This window comes from Dendrobates tinctorius, unplaced genomic scaffold (assembly GCF_039654945.1).
Source record: "Dendrobates tinctorius isolate UK_male_01 unplaced genomic scaffold, ASM3965494v1 ptg000093l, whole genome shotgun sequence".
Classification (NCBI taxonomy): domain Eukaryota; kingdom Metazoa; phylum Chordata; class Amphibia; order Anura; family Dendrobatidae; genus Dendrobates; species Dendrobates tinctorius.
In genome coordinates, this window is record NW_027361761.1 from 22,568,335 (window position 1) to 22,587,077 (window position 18,743).

At 45.0% G+C, this 18,743-nt stretch overlaps 1 protein-coding gene across 3 annotated transcripts in view; it reads left to right on the forward strand.

Moving 5' to 3' along the window:
- Positions 1 to 5,536: 5,536 nt before the first annotated feature.
- Positions 5,537 to 18,743, forward strand: part of TDRD6 (tudor domain containing 6) — a 133,673-nt gene continuing 120,466 nt past the window's right edge. For 2 of the 3 annotated variants that reach the window (XM_073586559.1, XM_073586560.1), the window contains exons 1-2: positions 5,539 to 10,495; positions 12,717 to 12,818. In XM_073586559.1, the coding sequence (XP_073442660.1) occupies positions 5,911 to 10,495; positions 12,717 to 12,818 (4,687 nt within the window). In that variant the 5' untranslated portion in view covers positions 5,539 to 5,910. Of the gene's footprint in view, positions 10,496 to 12,716; positions 12,819 to 18,743 lie in introns of all 3 variants that reach the window. The other variant, XM_073586561.1, reaches the window with a different exon arrangement.

An 18,743-nucleotide genomic window follows, 5' to 3' on the forward strand; every position in this document is an offset into this window, starting at 1 on the left:
TTTTATTGTGGGTTTCTTTTTTTTCTAATTGAGGTCTGCAGTGAAATAAAGCACAGCAGTGTTAGGCCGGGATCACACATGTGAGTAACTCGCACGAGTCTCGCATGTTAATACCCGGCACTGCCACCGGCACTTGGGAGCGGAGCGTGCGGCATCTTGTATTTCTATGCAGCCGCACACCCCGCTCCCGAGTGCCGGCGGCAGTGCCGGGTATTAAGATGTGAGACTCGTCCAAGTTTCTCGCATGTGTGATCCCGGCCTTAGGCCGGTTTCACACGTCAGTGTGTCCCAGTATGTGTGGTGACAGTTTTCTCACGTACCGGATAGACTGACACACGCAGACCCTTTCAAATGAATGGGTCTATGCACATGTAAGCGTGTTTTTACGGACCGTGTGTCCATGTACAAAGCACACAGACATGTCCGTTTTCACCCAGACACATGGGCCGCAAAACGTGCCACGCATGTGCACACAGACAACAGTGGACACTGTCCTCCATGTGCACGGACGGCCACCGGGGAACAAGCGTCACTGTAAGCGCTCTTCCCTGGTGGCAGGTGATGAAGACGGCTGCCATTCTCCACTGCTCTGCTGCCGGGAGATTTCCTCCAAAAATTCCCGGCACAGAGCTCAGCGAGTCCGCGCCCGGCTCTGCTCTTTGTCTGCTGGACTCCATGACCCACAGCAGCAATGGCGGAGCCCGGCTCAGAGCTCCTGCAGCTGGAGCCCTCTTGTTATCCTCTGCTGTGTGTTCCCCTCTCACCTGGTACCAGACACCAGCCTATCCTCCAGCTCCAGGTGCCCACACTCACCCGCGAACTCCCCGGTGCCTACTCCCCTCTCAGACGGCCGCCGGCAGGGGAGAATGACAGACGGCTTCAGCACCTGCTGCCAGGGAACAGCGCTTACAGTAGCGCTTCTTCCCCGGCGGCCGTCCGTGTGGTATTGATGCGGCACATGGTTGCCACACATGTGGCGCCCGTAGTAAACACATGGATACTGATATCTCTGGTACCGGAAATATCGGGACGTGTGAAACCGTCCTTAGTGTGATAGTGGTCTGTTCTGCATGGTGGACGCTATAGTTGTTTTGATAATTCGCCTGAAATGGCTGATAAGAGAGAATATGGCTTCTGTGTACATAGAGAAAGGAGAGACCTGGGAAGTGTCGACAGAAAGAAGCTAGGCTCTATTAGGGTATGTGCACACAGCTTTTTTTTTTTTTTTAAGGCTGTCAAAAAAGAGTTTGCTAGTGGAAATCGTTTTAGTAAACGCTTTGTTATATACGGAGTTTTTGGAGGCGTTTTTTCTTTTTTTTCTATTCCCGAAGTCTCTTTTCCAGGCCAATTTGGAGCCTTTTCTATCTGGATCAACTTCAAAGAAGTGACATGAATTTTATTTATTTTTTATCTTATTTTCTTTTTTCCTTCCACCCAGTGTTTTTTTTTTTTTTTTAAACAGAAGCAGGGGAAAAAAAGCTCAAGATACACAACATACTGTACAACCAGCGAAGTGGTTTTATAAAAGAAAGTCTTTAAAGCGTTTCTCCGGCGTTTTCTGGAGCAGGCTTACACCAAAAAAACTCAAAACTCGGCACGCGTTCTTTATTGGGACATGGTGTAGCCTAAATCGTGCGGTCATGTGATTACAAGTATGTGATAGGAATACTTCCAGTCACATTTAGACTAAGCGAGGCCACACACGTCTAGTTGGAATGTGGCCGGATGTATGGATATCACATACTTGTGGTCCGGTGACTGCTCGGTCTCACCGCTGGCACCGGAGAATAAGCGCCTGCAGAGTGAGTGCAGAATTTTGTCAAATACCTGGACAACCCCTTTAAGGAAATGCACACCTCCGAATAAATTCATGGTATCTTTGTCTATAAGCCAGAAGCCCAGCTAGAATTTGACAATTTCTGGTGTAAATGATGGAATTTTTACAGGGCGCAGTGGAGGCTCTAAACTCCATAATAAAATGTTTATAGAATAGGAAAGATACAAAAGTCGCAAATTGTTATATATTTTTTTTTTTTTGCAATAGCAAAGTTTTTTATAGTTTTTTTTTCCATTTGTGCTGTCAGTCCATACAGCTAACGGGATCAATAATTTGGGTATGACCCTTTAAAGGGAATCTGTTACCTATTTTTTGGCATATAAGATGCGGCCACTGACATCAGGGGCTTATCTACAGCATTCTGTAATGCTGGATTAAAAACACGTGACATGCACAAATGTGAACAAGTCTGTTGGACAATGTTCACACCACCCACTGACCGAAACACAAACAAAGAGCACAGAATGACAAATGTGCAGAAACACCTTGCAGTAAGACATATGACAGTAGTCAGCAAGTGCTGATAAAAGGTACCAACAAATACAGGGTATTTAGTCGATACTTTTTTTTTTGCAAAAAAATGTATGCCAAGCTGCTCCACCTCGTCAAGGTAACCCGTATTGAAGCAGTCCCTATCTAATGTATTTAAAACCTGAACATATGAACAGTGTCTAAATGAGCAGAATTAAGCATTCTGTAATGCTGTAGATAAGCCCCCGATGTAACCTGAAAGATAAGAAAAAAGAGTTAGGATTATACTCACTTGGGGGTCCGGTCTGGCGCCTCCCATCTTCTAACGGTGACGTCCTCTTCTTTGCTGTCTGTCGTGGTTCCGGTGAAGGTGCACTGCTCTGCCCTATAGAGGGCAGAGCAGAATCCTGCAGTGCGTGCGCCTGCGCACTGCAATATTCTGCTCTGCCCTCAACAGGGCAGAGCAGTGCGCCTTAGCCACGACAGGCAGCAAAGAGGACGTCACCGTTAGAAAATGGGAGGTGCCGGACCGCAACACCCATCGGACCGCCTCCCGGTGAGTATAATATATCTCCTTTTTCTTCTCTTTCAGGTTACAATTGGGGCTTATCTACAGCATTACAGGATGCTGTAGATAAGCCCCTGATGTCGGTGCCGGCAGCTCATAGTCGAAAAAAGGGTGACAGATTCCCTTTAACATTGTGGTTTTACACTGTTGAAGAATTTGGGAGTTTTAGAAGATCATGGAGTAACGGTCGGTCAAGCTGAACTCATTACTGTACACGTTATTTCATTACAGCTACCGATTTGGAGAGATGACGCTGTGTGACTTGTCTGAGGCTTCATGTTGTGAGCCTAAAGTCACCGTCTGTTTCTGTTTGATTGTCCACAGAAAAAACAAACAATCTGCAAAAATAAGACCGATAAGCGAAGATGCTCATAGACTATAATAGGCATGTGTTATGTCCGTGAAAAGCATGGACGGCTGATTGGACCATAAGGCCACGTTCACACGCTCAGTATTTGTAAGCCAAAATCAGGAGTGGGTGATAAATGCAGAAGTGGTGACATGTTTCTATTAGGCCGGGGTCACACTTGCCAGTGTGATGCGAGAAACTTGCGCATCAATACCCGGCACTGCCGCAGGTACTCGGGATCGGAGTGCTCAGCTGCATAGAAATACATGCAGCCGCACACTCCGGTCCGAGTGCCGGTGGCAGCTTCGGCTATTGATGCAAATGACTCGCGCAAGTTTCTCGCATCACACTCGCAAGTGTGACCCCGGCCTAATACTTTTCCTCTGATTGTTCCACTCCTGGTTTTGGCTTATCAATGCTGATTCAAATACTGAGCGTGTGAACGTGGCCGAACAACTGCAGGTGCCTGTCATTGTTAACCTTTTAAATGCCACTGTCAAACTCTGACAGTGTCATTATCAGTGTGCCAGCAAGGGAGAGCATTATTCATTGCGTCCATTGTCGTGCCCGTGGGTCGCTATGACAGTTGAGGGTCTGTGGAAGACCTCCGTGCTTATCATTAGAGCTCCATTGAAACCCAGCCTGTGGCCGGGCTTCAAAGGTCACCGTGATTTTTATCATACGCAGCAATGCTGTGGTATCGCTGTAAATAGCAGTAGCGATCAGATGATCTCTCGTTCAAATCCCCTAAGGGGACTGCCAGATCCGGTAAATAGCAAAAAAAAGTTTGAAAACAAATATGAAGAAAATAAAAATAAATATAAAAGTTTAAATCAATTTCCTTTCCCCCATTAAACATAAATGTAATGAACAAATTCACAAATATGGTGTCACCCATGTTCCGAAAAGTCAGAGATATCGAAATATAATAATTATAGTAAACACCATAAATGGAAAAAAAAAAATTTTTTTGGTTACTGCAATATCGCAAAAAAATGCTGTAACAAGCGATCAAAATGTCATAGCTATCCCAAAATTACGTCAATCAAAGTGTTGTCTCGACCTGCAAAAAATAAGCCATCACACGATAATACCGACCGAGAAATGAAAAAGTTATGGGTCTCTGAATATTATGACACAAATTCATTTTTTATTAAAATAATTAAAAAAAAAAAAACGGACATGTTTGGGATCGCTGTAATCGTACTGATGAGCAGAATCATATTGTATGGTAAAATGTACACTTGTAAAAACAAATTCCCAAAAAGCAATGTCAGAATTACGGGACTTTTTTTTTACTTGGATTTTTTTCCCCCAATTTTCAGTAAACTATGTGCTAAAATGAACGGTGCCATTCAAAAGTACAACTCATCCCCCCAAAAAATGAAACCCTCAGAAAAATAATAGAGGTATGATACCGGGAAGAAGGGGAGAAAAAAAACCGAAGACACAAAAACAAAAATTAGTCGCAGTGGGAACATAAAAGAAAAAAACATGTGAATGACATTTTAGAAGTCTAACTTATTTTGTTATTAAAAAAATATTTTTTATGCACAAAAAAACGCATACAAATAAAGGCTACGTGTGAACAAGCCCTTAAGATTACTAATGGACACTTCCCACCTCTTAGATGCTGCGGTCATTATTGACAGCAGCATCTAAACGGTTAAACTGCTGTGATCAAAGCTCACTTATTGGGCTGTGTGCACACGCTGCGGATTCTGCTGCGGTGTACAGTACCATTATTCCCTATGGGAATACAAACCGCTGTGCAGACGGTGCGGATTTTTCCGCAGTTTTGAAACCTCAGAAAGAATTGACATGTCAATTCTTTCTGCGGATTCCTATCTCCACCATTGTGGAGATGGTAAAACCGCAGGATAATCCGCAGATAAGGATTTTATCAAATCCGCGCGGCCAAATCCGCACCCCATTCCGCAGCGTGTGCACGTAGCCTTAGAGGGTGCAGGCAGTATGGCGCTGTCAGCACCTGAGCCCAGTCCCTACACACAGTGCGTACTTCCACTGCACAGGTACACATTGAATCCTGGGCACAGTAGTCCACCCCAGGCCCTGGTAACTAGGGGCACAGTTATGAGCAAATGTTGTCCACCATAGCAACCAATCACAGCGCATCTTTCATGTCCCAAATGCTTTTAATAAAATGAAAGCCCTGCTGTGAGTGGTTGCTATATGGACAATCCAATTGTCTCACTTGCGACAGTTTTACCGTAAGTGCATCAGGGGCTGGCCCTATATTCGCGCCTATAGGGGGCACTGTGGCTTCCTTTGCCAAACAAGCCGCCGGTTTTGCCCACACTCTGCCCTCACTTCTGTGTGCGCGGTCGCCGCGTAATGACGTCATCTCGATGAGCCGCCCTCGCTTAACGCTACGCTGATGTCGTTAGGGCGAGGCTTCCTCACAACGCGCGACCTTTTCAGCCGCGGCCGGGGCGTGCGGGTGTTAGAGCTGGATCTTTCGGCGGAATACGGTTGGAGGAGGAAAAAAAGGGACCGGTCACGGTAAAAGGAAGACTGAGCGCCATTTTTAAGCTGTTTTTCCCTCTGCTGCGCCATAGAAGCGGGACTTCCCGGCTTTTCTGTTTTCTCCTCTCAAGGCAGCTGGGAGCTGCTGGAAGCGTCCAGGACCTGGTGAAGTACTTGATTCCAGGCCTGCCTGACAATATGGCCGGCAGATACCCCCAGGCTGGGAGTAGTATGGCCGCCAACATGGGACCGGCCTATAGATGCTCCACTCCCAACACGAGCAATATGGCCGCTGGCGGAAATCCGCTACCTACACGGCCTGAAGGCTTCCAGTCCTGCCCGCCAGCAGCTAATCCACGCCTGCCTCCTACCATGGTGACCATGGAATACTTCTGCCCACGCCTTGAGATTGGCGTTTCCGAGCCGATGCTGGTGACCCAGGTATTGGACCCTCATCGCCTCTTTTGCCAGCTCAGGAGCATGTCTCACGAAATCCAGCGCCTCTCGGAGAGCATGCATCAGTATTACGAAGTCCAGCAAAAAAGCTGCGGAGACCAAGCGTCGCGATTCTCGCTAGCGTTAGGGCAGCCCTGTGCGTCATGCGGAGAAGATGGCCGATGGCACCGCTCCTTGCTGCAGGAGTTCTTCCCGGAAAAACAGCAAGCTTTGGTCATCCATGTCGATTGGGGTAAAAAAGAAGTCCTACCGGCGAATCGCCTGCGAAACCTCGCCCCTGATTTCTTCCGTTTGCCCGTGTTTACGATCCCTTGCACGATGTATGGCATTTCCAATGGCGATTTCAACTGGGACCCGACGCTTGTATCTGATGTGCGCGCTTTGCTTCTCCAAAGGCATGTGGTCGCCAAGATCGAGTGCTATAATTCCTTCGAACACTTGTACGTGGTCGACCTGTTTGCTGAAGATGGCATGAACCTCAATGGCTTAGTTAGGATGCGGTCGCAGATCCTTAGATCAAGCCAGGTAAACGGGACCGGCACGACTGAGCTGCCACCTGAGAGTAATATGAAAATTCCTGCAAAAAAACCTCAACTTACTCCCTATAATCCCAGATATCCTCCGGTGGAACTTAAGACGGACATCTTTGAAGACGCGGTAGTGGAGTTTGTCATCAACCCTTTCAATTTTTGGGTTCGAATTGAAAAATTTGCAGCGAAACATAATGAAATGATCAACGGGATGACAACGCTGTATTCCCAAGCCTCCAAATTGGAAGGTATCATAACTGAGCCAAAACCAGGACAGCTATGCTGTGTTCGATATCAAGATTTGTACTACCGCGCTGAAGTAATATCCATCGATGCTAAGAAGCAGGTGAAAGTATATTTTCTGGATAATGGGATGCTGGAGACGGTGGACTGGTACAACATTAAGGAACTGCCTGCAGAATTTTCTAAACTTCCAGCATTGGCTAATAGGTGCTGCCTTGCCGACACGTACCCTCTAGAAAACACCTGGAGTCAGGATGCCATCCTAGCTTTTAAAGTAGCAGTTGCTGACAAAAAACTAGTCATTTACGTGGTATCAAAAGATGCAGATGAGTATACCATAGAAGTCATGGACCAATCCAGGGTTCAGGAGACTAGCGTGGGAAAAATACTTGCAAAAGTAGGGCTTGCAAGGTTCGAGGAAATTGATTCTGTTCACAACCATGCAAGGTGCAGAACAGATGCACACGTTGAGTCGAGTAAAACTGCTTTAAATCCGGCTGCATCAGATCACGCATCCAAGGGTCAGGAGACCACTGCTGCGGATCCCATTGAAGAAAATGCAGAGACTTTGCTCTATTCTCCCTTTGAAGAACAGTTATTTGAGCCGGGCAGAACAATCGAGATTGTGGTGTCAAATGTTGACCATCCTGGATATTTTTGGTGTCAGGATGCTGCCTCTAAACAAGACCTTCACGCTTTGATGAACGCTATACAGAGCCATTGCGTGTCGACAAATAGTTCGTATAGAGGTGACTCTTTTGCCTGCCTGGCAAAAAGTAAGTGGAATAGAATGTGGTACAGAGCATTCATCACCGAGGATCTGGTAAATTTGTCACAAAAATCTACCGTTGAGGTCTTATATGTGGACTATGGCAATCAAGAAACAGTCCCTGTTGCGAATCTCCGTGCCTTAAACAGCGAATTTTTCCTATTAAAGGCCCAGGCATTTAGATGCAGTGTCTACAATATCATTACGCCTTCTGGGAACGATCCTCTTGTTTGGGATAATAAAGCCACTAAGGTTTTTCTGGATTTTGTTCATAATGCCGCCAAGGTGGCCGAATTCCACTGTTTAGTTTACGCCACTGCCAACCTGGATAATGAGCTGTTTAATATCGTGGATCTGACGACCCCATTTTCCAGTGCTTGCGATACCTTGGTGAAAAGTGGTTATGCATCACGTCTTCATCACACAAGCCTTGCACCATCTGTACAGCTTCACTCCTACTACTATTCAATGCACGGCATTAAATGTGGGAATGACGAGGAGATCTATATCAGGCACGTTAACTCTTCTTTAATGTTTTACATGCAGCTAACCAGAAGCGGCAAAACCATAAAACAGATTTCATCGAGTATCGCAAAGTTTATAGACAAAGCACAAAAGAGAAAATTGCCCCCTATCAATGGAGCATTGTGTCTGGCGAAGTCCCGGGACCAGCGGTGGTATCGCGGTCTTATTCTGTCCAAGGATGAAAGTAACCAGATATTCTTTGTCGACTTTGGAAACACTGAAAAAGTTTCAAATAAGAACCTGTTACCGATTCCGTCTACTGAATGCGAACTTTTAATGGTGCCAATGCAGGCAATAAAATGTTCCTTGCCAGATATCCCAACAAAGATTCCTACAGAAATCGTATCCTGGTTTAAAGATGTCGTTTTGGATAAAGCCTTGAGGGCGCGGGTTGTTTCCAAAGATTCTGCTGGAAAGCTATCTGTAGAACTGTACGATTGTGACTGGAAAATCAATACCACCCTCAAAAGCAAATTGGGTTTGAAGGTTCCAAAAGAGAAGTCTGATCATCTGGCACCTGATAAATTCATGACATTCCAGCAGGATCATTTCACAAAATTGCCTGATAATTCAAGCAACCAAGAAAGAAGTTCTTTACCTGTAGGTAAAACTGTTAAAAGCAGAGAATCCAATTTTCATAGACTTTCGGAGATAAGTCAAGAACCGGAACCACCAAGTTACAGAAAGACCCCAACCGTTCAAAATAAAGTGGAAAATAAAGATTGCAATAAACGTTTTAATGACTTGAGTTCTCAAAAAAAGGCAGAAAGTGTCCCTAGAATTTCAACCGACTGTTCTTATCAAGGGCGAGACCCCAAACAAGATGGAAACAAGACCTCTTCAGAAAAACAGGCTTCAGCAGTTGCATCATCTGTACACAAATCTCAAGTAAAACTACCTGTGGTGATGTTAAGGGATATTCCCATTAGAAGAATTTTCCCAGGAATGAAGGAACATGTGTATGTTTCCCAGATCAACTCTGTTTTTGACTTTTATGTGCAGGTTGCTGAAGACAGAAGGCTGGATGAGATATCTGACATTTTGAACAGCAAAACTAGTTCATTTGAGAACCTCGGAGATGATGATGTGAGCAAGGGAAATGTTATTTGTGCTTATTTTCCGGATGACGGACTGTATTATCGAGGAGTGGTGAAAGGAACCACCAAGCAAGGGTTATGCATAGAGTACATAGACTACGGGAACGTTTCTGTTATCTCTGACTGTAAGAACTACAGACTCCCACAGAAGTGTCTCTCTATTCCCATAATGAGCATTCACTGCTCGTTAAATAAACCTGAGAACTCATTGGCTGCACCCAACCTGGAGGAGATGCTGGCAGAGTTTTCCAAAAGAACCAGCGATATTCTAGATTGTGAGTTTCTGAAACAAGATGGTCTGAAGTGGGACATTATTCTTAAAGACAACCTGGGTTGCATTAATGACCTGCTGATGGGAGAGCAGAAAAATGTTGAGGCAAACAGAATGGTCAAGAAGATTTCAAGGGAGGAGGAAACTTCTTTTCAGTCCTTTGCTTGGAATTTGCCACCAACTGGAGAATCCATAAAAGTGTATATCAGTACAGCAGATGGCCCTGAATGTTTCTGGTGTCAGACGTTGTCAGCAGATATGGACACTTTAGCATCACAAGTACAAATGGCTGGAGAACAGTATGTCAAGAATGACGAGTTTATTGGTGCCCTTAAGATCGGCAGCCCTTGCAATGTCATGTTTAGCGAGGATCACAACTGGTACAGGGCTATAGTTACCAAAATAGAGGCAGATCTGGTGACCGTCAGGTTTATTGACTACGGTAACGAAGACTCGGTGGGGCGAGACCAAATTCGGCAACTTCCTGAATCCTTGGTAAACTTGCCTCCCCAATCTTTCTTGTGCTGCCTGGCAAACTTCGATATGAAAGAGGGAAGCTGGAGTTCAGAAGGCAAGCAATATTTTTATGAGAGTTTTACCGAAGATGCGCTGGAATTAACAGTTTGTGAAGTGCAAAAAAGCGGATTGTGCCAGATACCGATAGCAGTTGTAACCATTAAATATAAAGAACTAAATATTATCGAAGAAATGAAAAACTTTTGGCAAGGTGTACACAGTATGGACCTAGAGCCGGACGACCTGAGCTCCATAGACTTGCTGAAAACCAATGAGCCTCACAAAAGTCGTGCTGGAGAAGACCTCCCCATACAGAAGGACATGATGTGCGACGGCGTCTACCCCCATCATGGCGAAGAGCAACAAGGTGCAACAGGTGGGTTTAAAATTGAGATGAACTGGTTTCTTGTAAACTAATACTAACTAGTGTTTTTTTTTTTTTTTTTGTATATTGTTGACGTAGCTCATACATTATTTAAGCTTAGAATTCAATCTTGGTACAGATTAGTACCAATCTCCTATCATAAGAAACTCTCACTGAAGCCCAATGTGAATGGAGGGCTGTTATGTGCAACTGTGCTCCATTCATCCTCAATGGGACTGACGAAGATAGCCAAGCTGTACTATCCTTGGATTTGGTGGAGTTCAAAAAGTTTGAGCAAACCCTTAAGTACAGTGAGGCAAAAAAGTATTTAGTCAGTCAGCAATAGTGCAAGTTCCACCACTTAAAAAGATGAGAGGCGTCTGTAATTTACATCATAGGTAGACCTCAACTATGGGAGACAAACTGAGAAAAAAAAATCCAGAAAATCACATTGTCTGTTTTTTTTTTTTTCATTTTATTTGCATATTATGGTGGAAAATAAGTATTTGGTCAGAAACAAAATTTCATCTCAATACTTTGTGATATATCCTTTGTTGGCAATGACAGAGGTCAAACGTTTTCTGTAAGTCTTCACAAGGTTGCCACACACTGTTGTTGGTATGTTGGCCCATTCCTCCATGCAGATCTCCTCTAGAGCAGTGATGTTTTTGGCTTTTCGCTTGGCAACATGGACTTTCAACTTCCACCAAAGGTTTTCTATAGGGTTGAGACCTGGAGACTGGCTAGGCCACTCCAGGACCTTGAAATGCTTCTTACGAAGCCACTCCTTCGTTGCCCTGGCGGTGTGCTTTGGATCATTGTCATGTTGAAAGACCCAGCCACGTTTCATCTTCAATGCCTTTGCTGATGGAAGGAGGTTTTCACTCAAAATCTCACGATACATGGCCCCATTCATTCTTTCATGTACCCGGATCAGTCGTCCTGGCCCCTTTGCAGAGAAACAGCCCCAAAGCATGATGTTTCCACCACCATGCTTTACAGTAGGTATGGTGTTTGATGGATGCAACTCAGTATTCTTTTTCCTCCAAACACGACAAGTTGTGTTTCTACCAAACAGTTCCAGTTTGGTTTCATCAGACCATAGGACATTCTCCCAAAACTCCTCTGGATCATCCAAATGCTCTCTAGCAAACTTCAGACGGGCCCAGACATGTACAGGCTTAAGCAGTGGGACACGTCTGGCACTGCAGGATCTGAGTCCATGGTGGCGTAGTGTGTTACTTATGGTAGGCCTTGTTACATTGGTCCCAGCTCTCTGCAGTTCATTCACTAGGTCCCCCCGCGTGGTTCTGGGATTTTTGCTCACCGTTCTTGTGATCATTCTGACCCCACGGGGTGGGATTTTGCGTGGAGCACCAGATCGAGGGAGATTATCAGTGGTCTTGTATGTCTTCCGTTTTCTAATTATTGCTCCCACAGTTGATTTCTTCACTCCAAGCTGGTTGGCTATTGCAGATTCAGTCTTCCCAGCCTGGTGCAGGGCTACAATTTTGTTTCTGGTGTCCTTTGACAGCTCTTTGGTCTTCACCATAGTGGAGTTTGGAGTCAAACTGTTTGAGGGTGTGCACAGGTGTCTTTTTATACTGATAACAAGTTTAAACAGGTGCCATTACTACAAGTAATGATTGGAGGAAAGAGGAGACTCTTAAAGAAGAAGTTACATGTCTGTGAGAGCCAGAAATCTTGATTGCTTGTTTCTGACCAAATACTTATTTTCCACCATAATATGCAAATAAAATGAAAAAAAAAATAATGTGATTTTCTGGATTTTTTTTTTCTGTTTGTCTCCCATAGTTGAGGTCTACCTATGATATAAATTACAGGCGCCTCTCATCTTTTTAAGTGGTGGAACTTGCACTATTGCTGACTGACTAAATACTTTTTTGCCCCACTGTATTTATTTTTCTCACTTGTTCCCTGTTATCAACCATTTCAGTTTTGAGCAGTAGCTGACTAATGTTTCTCAATTCAGATTTTGACTGGGAAACCAGAAGAAAAGCTGCTCACAAGCACGTTATCCTAAAAAAAAAACAAAAAAAAAACTGTGTATATATGCACCTAATATTTACTAGTGTTTCTCTGTCTCTCGCTCTATTTTTCTGTCTCTGTCTTTCTTTCTCTCTCTCCCTCTTTAGGTTTATGCCTTATTTTACCCACATTATATTTAGTTCCACTTTTTGCATTATATTGATTGATTTTTGTTTTGTAAAAGACACCATGGACTTGTGTTGTGAAGAACATGATGACCTGGATGAAGAAGTCTTGGATCATGCAGCTCAGAGGGATGGAGTACCACAGGGCAAAGAGGACTTTGGTAATGTACTTTCAGCTTTGTTTTGCCCCTTTTTTTTTTCTAAGGAGGGGCTTATCTGGTTAGGTTGGGCAAGGAGTCTGGCAATTGGCACTTGATGTCCATTTACAGTGCACCCAGGGGTGAACCTAGCCTCTCTGCTGCCTGAGGCGAACAGCAAAATGGCGCCCCTCCACACACACATAAAGTAAATTCTCATATCTATCCTGTAAAACAGAGTACAGTAGTGGACATTTTGAGTTAGATAAATAGAAAAAAAAAAGTGTACAAACACAAGGATGTCAGCGGCATCACACGCACATAGAAGAACAACACAGAAGTATCCAGAATATGGGTCATTAATGGCAATGGTAGGCCTGGCACAGGGCCAGACTGAGACAAAAAAAGCAGCCCTGCCACACAAATCCGACCAGCCCGTGCACCTCGTACACACGCACGGCTCCGCTCCGTGCACCTCGTACACACGCACGGCTCCGCTCCGTGCACCTCGTACACACGCACGGCTCCGCTCCGTGCACCTCGTACACACGCACGGCTCCGCTCCGTGCACCTCGTACACACGCACGGCTCCGCTCCGTGCACCTCGTACACACGCACGGCTCCGCTCCGTGCACCTCGTACACACGCACGGCTCCGCTCCGTGCACCTCGTACACACGCACGGCTCCGCTCCGTGCACCTCGTACACACGCACGGCTCCGCTCCGTGCACCTCGTACACACGCACGGCTCCGCTCCGTGCACCTCGTACACACGCACGGCTCCGCTCAGTGCACCTCGTACACACGCACGGCTCCGCTCCGTGCACCTCGTACACACGCACGGCTCCGCTCCGTGCACCTCGTACACACGCACGGCTCCGCTCCGTGCACCTCGTACACACGCACGGCTCCGCTCCTTACACGGGGCGGGGTGAGACCAAAAAGCAGCCCTGACACAAAAAAAAATTCACCAGCCCACATACAACTCTGGCAGGTTGTGCCAACTTTTGCTTTAGCTCACACACACACATCTCACACACACAGCTCACACGTATCATACAGCTCACGCAGCTCACACGTATCGCACACGCAGCTCACACGTATCGCACACGCAGCTCACACGTATCGCACACGCAGCTCACACGTATCGCACACGCAGCTCACACGTATCGCACACGCAGCTCACACGTATCGCACACGCAGCTCACACGTATCGCACACGCAGCTCACACGTATCGCACACGCAGCTCACACGTATCGCACACGCAGCTCACACGTATCGCACACGCAGCTCACACGTATCGCACACGCAGCTCACACCTCACCCGTATCGCACACAGCTTGCACATATCACAGCTCACACGTATCGCTCACACGTATCACACACACACGTATCACACACACACGTATCGCGCACACACACACTGCTCGCACGTATCGCGCACACACACTGCTCTCACGTATCGCGCACACACACTGCTCGCACGTATCGCGCACACACACTGCTCGCACGTATCGCGCACACACACTGCTCGCACGTATCGCGCACACACACTGCTCGCACGTATCGCGCACACACACTGCTCGCACGTATCGCGCACACACACTGCTCGCACGTATCGCGCACACACACTGCTCGCACGTATCGCGCACACACACTGCTCGCACGTATCGCGCACACACACTGCTCGCACGTATCGCGCACACACTGCTCGCACGTATCGCACACAAACAGCTCTCACGTATCGCAGCTCACGCACGATGACAGACAGCAGTTCTGCATAAACCAAGGAATGATGCGCACAGGACCTGTGATGAGGTCACAGGAGGGGAGGAGTCATGGATCACATGATCAGGGGGCCTTGACACCTTCCCTCCTGTGACCGCATCAATTACAGCCTCTTGCACGACCGCAGCATCAGCATGCAGAGGCTAAATTGTAGGTGCTGCAGGTAGAGGAGCGCATAATGCCGCCCCCTGCTGCCTGCCGCTTGAGCAGTTGGTGCAAATCGCCTCATTATAGGTGCGGCCCTGAGTGCACCATTACTGTGAAGCTGAGCACTCTCATTTTTCACGATAATCCTGCATCCAAGACAGGCTGCCGGTTTATCCGACCATCACCCTGTGAGAACGGCGGCCTGTGTACTGAATGATCTTAGTGATTGTTCACTATGCATCTGAAGTGCAGTCTTCCTTTGTGAACAGCCTAGTAAGTGGCAAATTTATTGCCGGTCAGCAGTCTGTTAATATTGCGCATCGTGACCCCTACACCAATCAGCTGCATACTGCATCAACGGAGATTGAATGTAAACCATTCAAACCTGCGCAGTTCATTTCAATAAGCGGCTGCTGATGTGTACTGCAGATCAATCCCAATTCAAAGGAACAGAGCTATTCAGCAGTACCTGGCAGTGGACGCCACACACTGAACAGAGCTGCGGAGCTAATATCATCTGATTGTTGCGGGTGACGGGTGTCAGACCCCCTCTGATTTGGTATAGATGGACAAGTTGTTAATATCAAATGCCCTGAGAACCCCTTTAAGGTGCAGACACATTAGATGATCAGCGGTCCACTACGTGATTTTCCTCAGATGGCGGATGTCATGTGAAGGAAGAATTGTATGTCTTTAATCTGAAAATTTGCCAACGCCTTCTGTTTTCCTAGGGAATTCACCGTCTCCAGAGGTTTCCGCCATGTGCATATTGCTTTCATTTATTCAGCTTTGGCAAAAATTAAGAGACCACTGCAAAATTTTCAGCAGTTCGTCTGATTTTTCTCTTTATAGGTATATTTTTGAGTAAAATGTAAGTTGTTCTTTTATCCACAGTGTCAATTTAGGTGGGATCACCTTGTGCATATAAATAAATTGACATGAAAACACATAAAGAGAAGAAAGTATATGCACACAAATAGGGATCACCACAACAATGAGGTAGTCAAAAAAAATATCAATTTTATTTATGGACACAACAGACAAACACTTTGTTTAAAAACAATTAAAGTCTGAACAAACAGACACTAGTAGCAAAACAAAGACAATGGGTCATATTAATAAGTAGTTAGATACTATGGGTCCCAAGGCTAACCATTTAATCAAATGCCGGATATCTGCGGGTTCTCATAACCTGGAGTCTATCAAGCCAATTGTAATGACAATCATGACCTTAGATCATAGTATTAAAATGCCATATTATAAATAACTACTATGGTTACATAAAGATGCTAAATATACCATAAATAAGAACTAAGTACTCATCATGTTGCCAGCACACAAAAATCAAAAGATGTAAGCAAGCCCCTTTCCCTAGCATGATATCACCTGGTTTCTGAGGATAAACAAGTCGCCAGATAAGTTACATGGGACCCCCAAACCCACGCGTATCGACACAGTAATGTGTCTTTCTGAAGGTCAGTGAGTGTAATGTTCTGTTGAGGTCCTTAATATATACCTATGAAATTAGTAATCACTCTTACCAGCTGAGTTTTGTGTGGGGAGAAAATGAATCAGTTCTGGGTCTAGTGAGACAGCGTCCTGTCCCAGTCAATGCGCAGACGCCTGTATTCCCCGGCGGAAGTACCATAGAAATGCCCTTACTAGGCATCTGTTTCCACTGCGCACGCGCCTGAACGCGTCGCCAGGAGTTCAATACTTCCTCCATTACTCGGTGCTGAATCAGTATAAGTGCGCGGGCGCAATGATCTCTAATGCGCAGGCGCCTGAAGTGGCTGCAGATATCCTCAAATATTAAGTTACAACGCGCGAGCGCCCAGGTACTCCCACAAAGGATCCGCCCCCTTCCCTCAGGGAGACATCAGGCCCATGTAAGTGCGCATGTGCTAGTAGGTCCCCCGACCATTTAGGAACCACGGTCTCACACTGCGCAGATGCCTTAACCTGACAGCAATGTTGCCTACAATTTCTCAATAAGGACACCGCGTTCAAGCGGTAACGCATATAGAGAAAATCCCGTGTCGAATTAAACTTAGACACAAATATAATCAGATTATGGCATAATAAATTAACTTTAAATGCTTTCCAAACATTGGCAAAACATGGTAACCAGGAACTTCAGCAGTTCATTCAAGCGCAGGCGCCCGAACTTAATGTACTAACTAAGGGCACCACAATAATAGATTAACGCATAAGAATTCTTAGTGTGAATACAGTCGCAATTCAACATATCAAAAGTAGTCTAAATACTAGCAGAACATGACAATAATAATAGTGGGCTTTATCAGTTCACTCGATATAACGGCGCCCAAGTTTAATAACACAATCATCCTTGCTAGAAGCACCATAGTGGTGAAATGGCGCATAGACATTCTTAAGGTAAATACAATCGCGATACAGCATATCTTTGATGGTTTAAATACTAGCAAGACATGATACTAACAAAGTATGGCAATACGGAACTTCATCCATTCAGTCAAGCGCTTGGGCATAGTGACACAATTGTCCCTACTTGGGGCGCCGCAGTGAAAATGGCGCATAAAAGTTCTACATCCAGAGCATTTTCAATATACCAACTAGGGACCCCTCAATGGGGACCAGATGTAATCAGTGATACAGACTAACAGGGGTACCCCCATACATTTCAGTCGCAATTAATGTTCACTATACCCATAAAGGCCTCATTTGAATAATCTCCAGGTTATTCCAATTCAAATATAGTTGTAAAATCTATGTATTTGTGTTAATAGCTTATCTTAATAAGGTCAAACACACACATGTTTTGAGTCGCTCAGAAACCAGGCTTTGATATCACCCCATATAGATCCAAATGTAAAATAATTTCTCAAAAGTATGTTAACAGGGCTACTCAGCTTGTCTTTATAGAACTACCCATCTACAAGAAGTTCTCCTGCAAACAATAATGAACGAGGTATTAAGACACAAAACGAGCTTATACCTTCTTTATCAGAAGAGTCAAGCACAAACATACGTTATTTTAGCATCACATCCCCATCTGCATAAAGTCCCGGTATAATACAGGGACTAAACTAAAGCTTGTGTGCCATCAATGAAGGACATATACACCTCAAAATAATTAGTCTTAAATGTCCAAATTTTATCCAAGATGTGACGAGTTGGTAGTTGTCTTGTCTGCATATCTTTCAAGAGGTATTCCTCCAGATTTTGATCCCAATCCTAGAGCTCTAAGAACAAAACAAACGTCATATGCGTTATTCTATTATTGTGGTGCCCTTAGTACATTAAATTCGGGCGCCTGCGCTTGAATGAACTGATGAAGTTCCTGGTTACCATGTTTTGCCAATGTTTGGAAAGCATTTAAAGTTAATTTATTATGCCATAATCTGATTATATTTAATTGTTTTTAAACAAAGTGTTTGTCTGTTGTGTCCATAAATAAAATTGATATATTTTTTTGACTACCTCATTCTTGTGGTGATCCCTATTTGTGTGCATATACTTTCTTCTCTTTATGAGTTTTCATGTTTATTCTATAAACTACTGACAACACGTCTCCGAATTTCCAAACACTAAATTTTGTATTAACTGTCAGGAAATGAGAAATGGTCGAAAGAACGAAAAATGCAGTGCTTGCAGACCTCAAATAATGCAAATAAAATAAGTTCATAATCATTTAGAAACAGCAATGCTAATGTTTTAACTCAGGAAGAGTTCAGAAATCAATATTTTGTGGAATAACCATGATTTTTAATCACAGCTTTCATGCGTCTTGGCTGCTTTCCACCAGTCTTCACACTGCTTTTGGGTGACCTTATGCCACTCCTGGTACAAAAATGTACGCAGTTCTTTGTTTGATGGCTTGTGACTATCCATCGTCCTCTTGATTACATTCCAGAGGTTTTCAATGGGGTTCAGGTCTGGAGATTGGGCTGGCCATAACAGGGATTTGATGTGGTGGTCCTTCATCCACACATTGACCTAGCTGTGTGGCATGGCACATTGTCCTGCTGGAA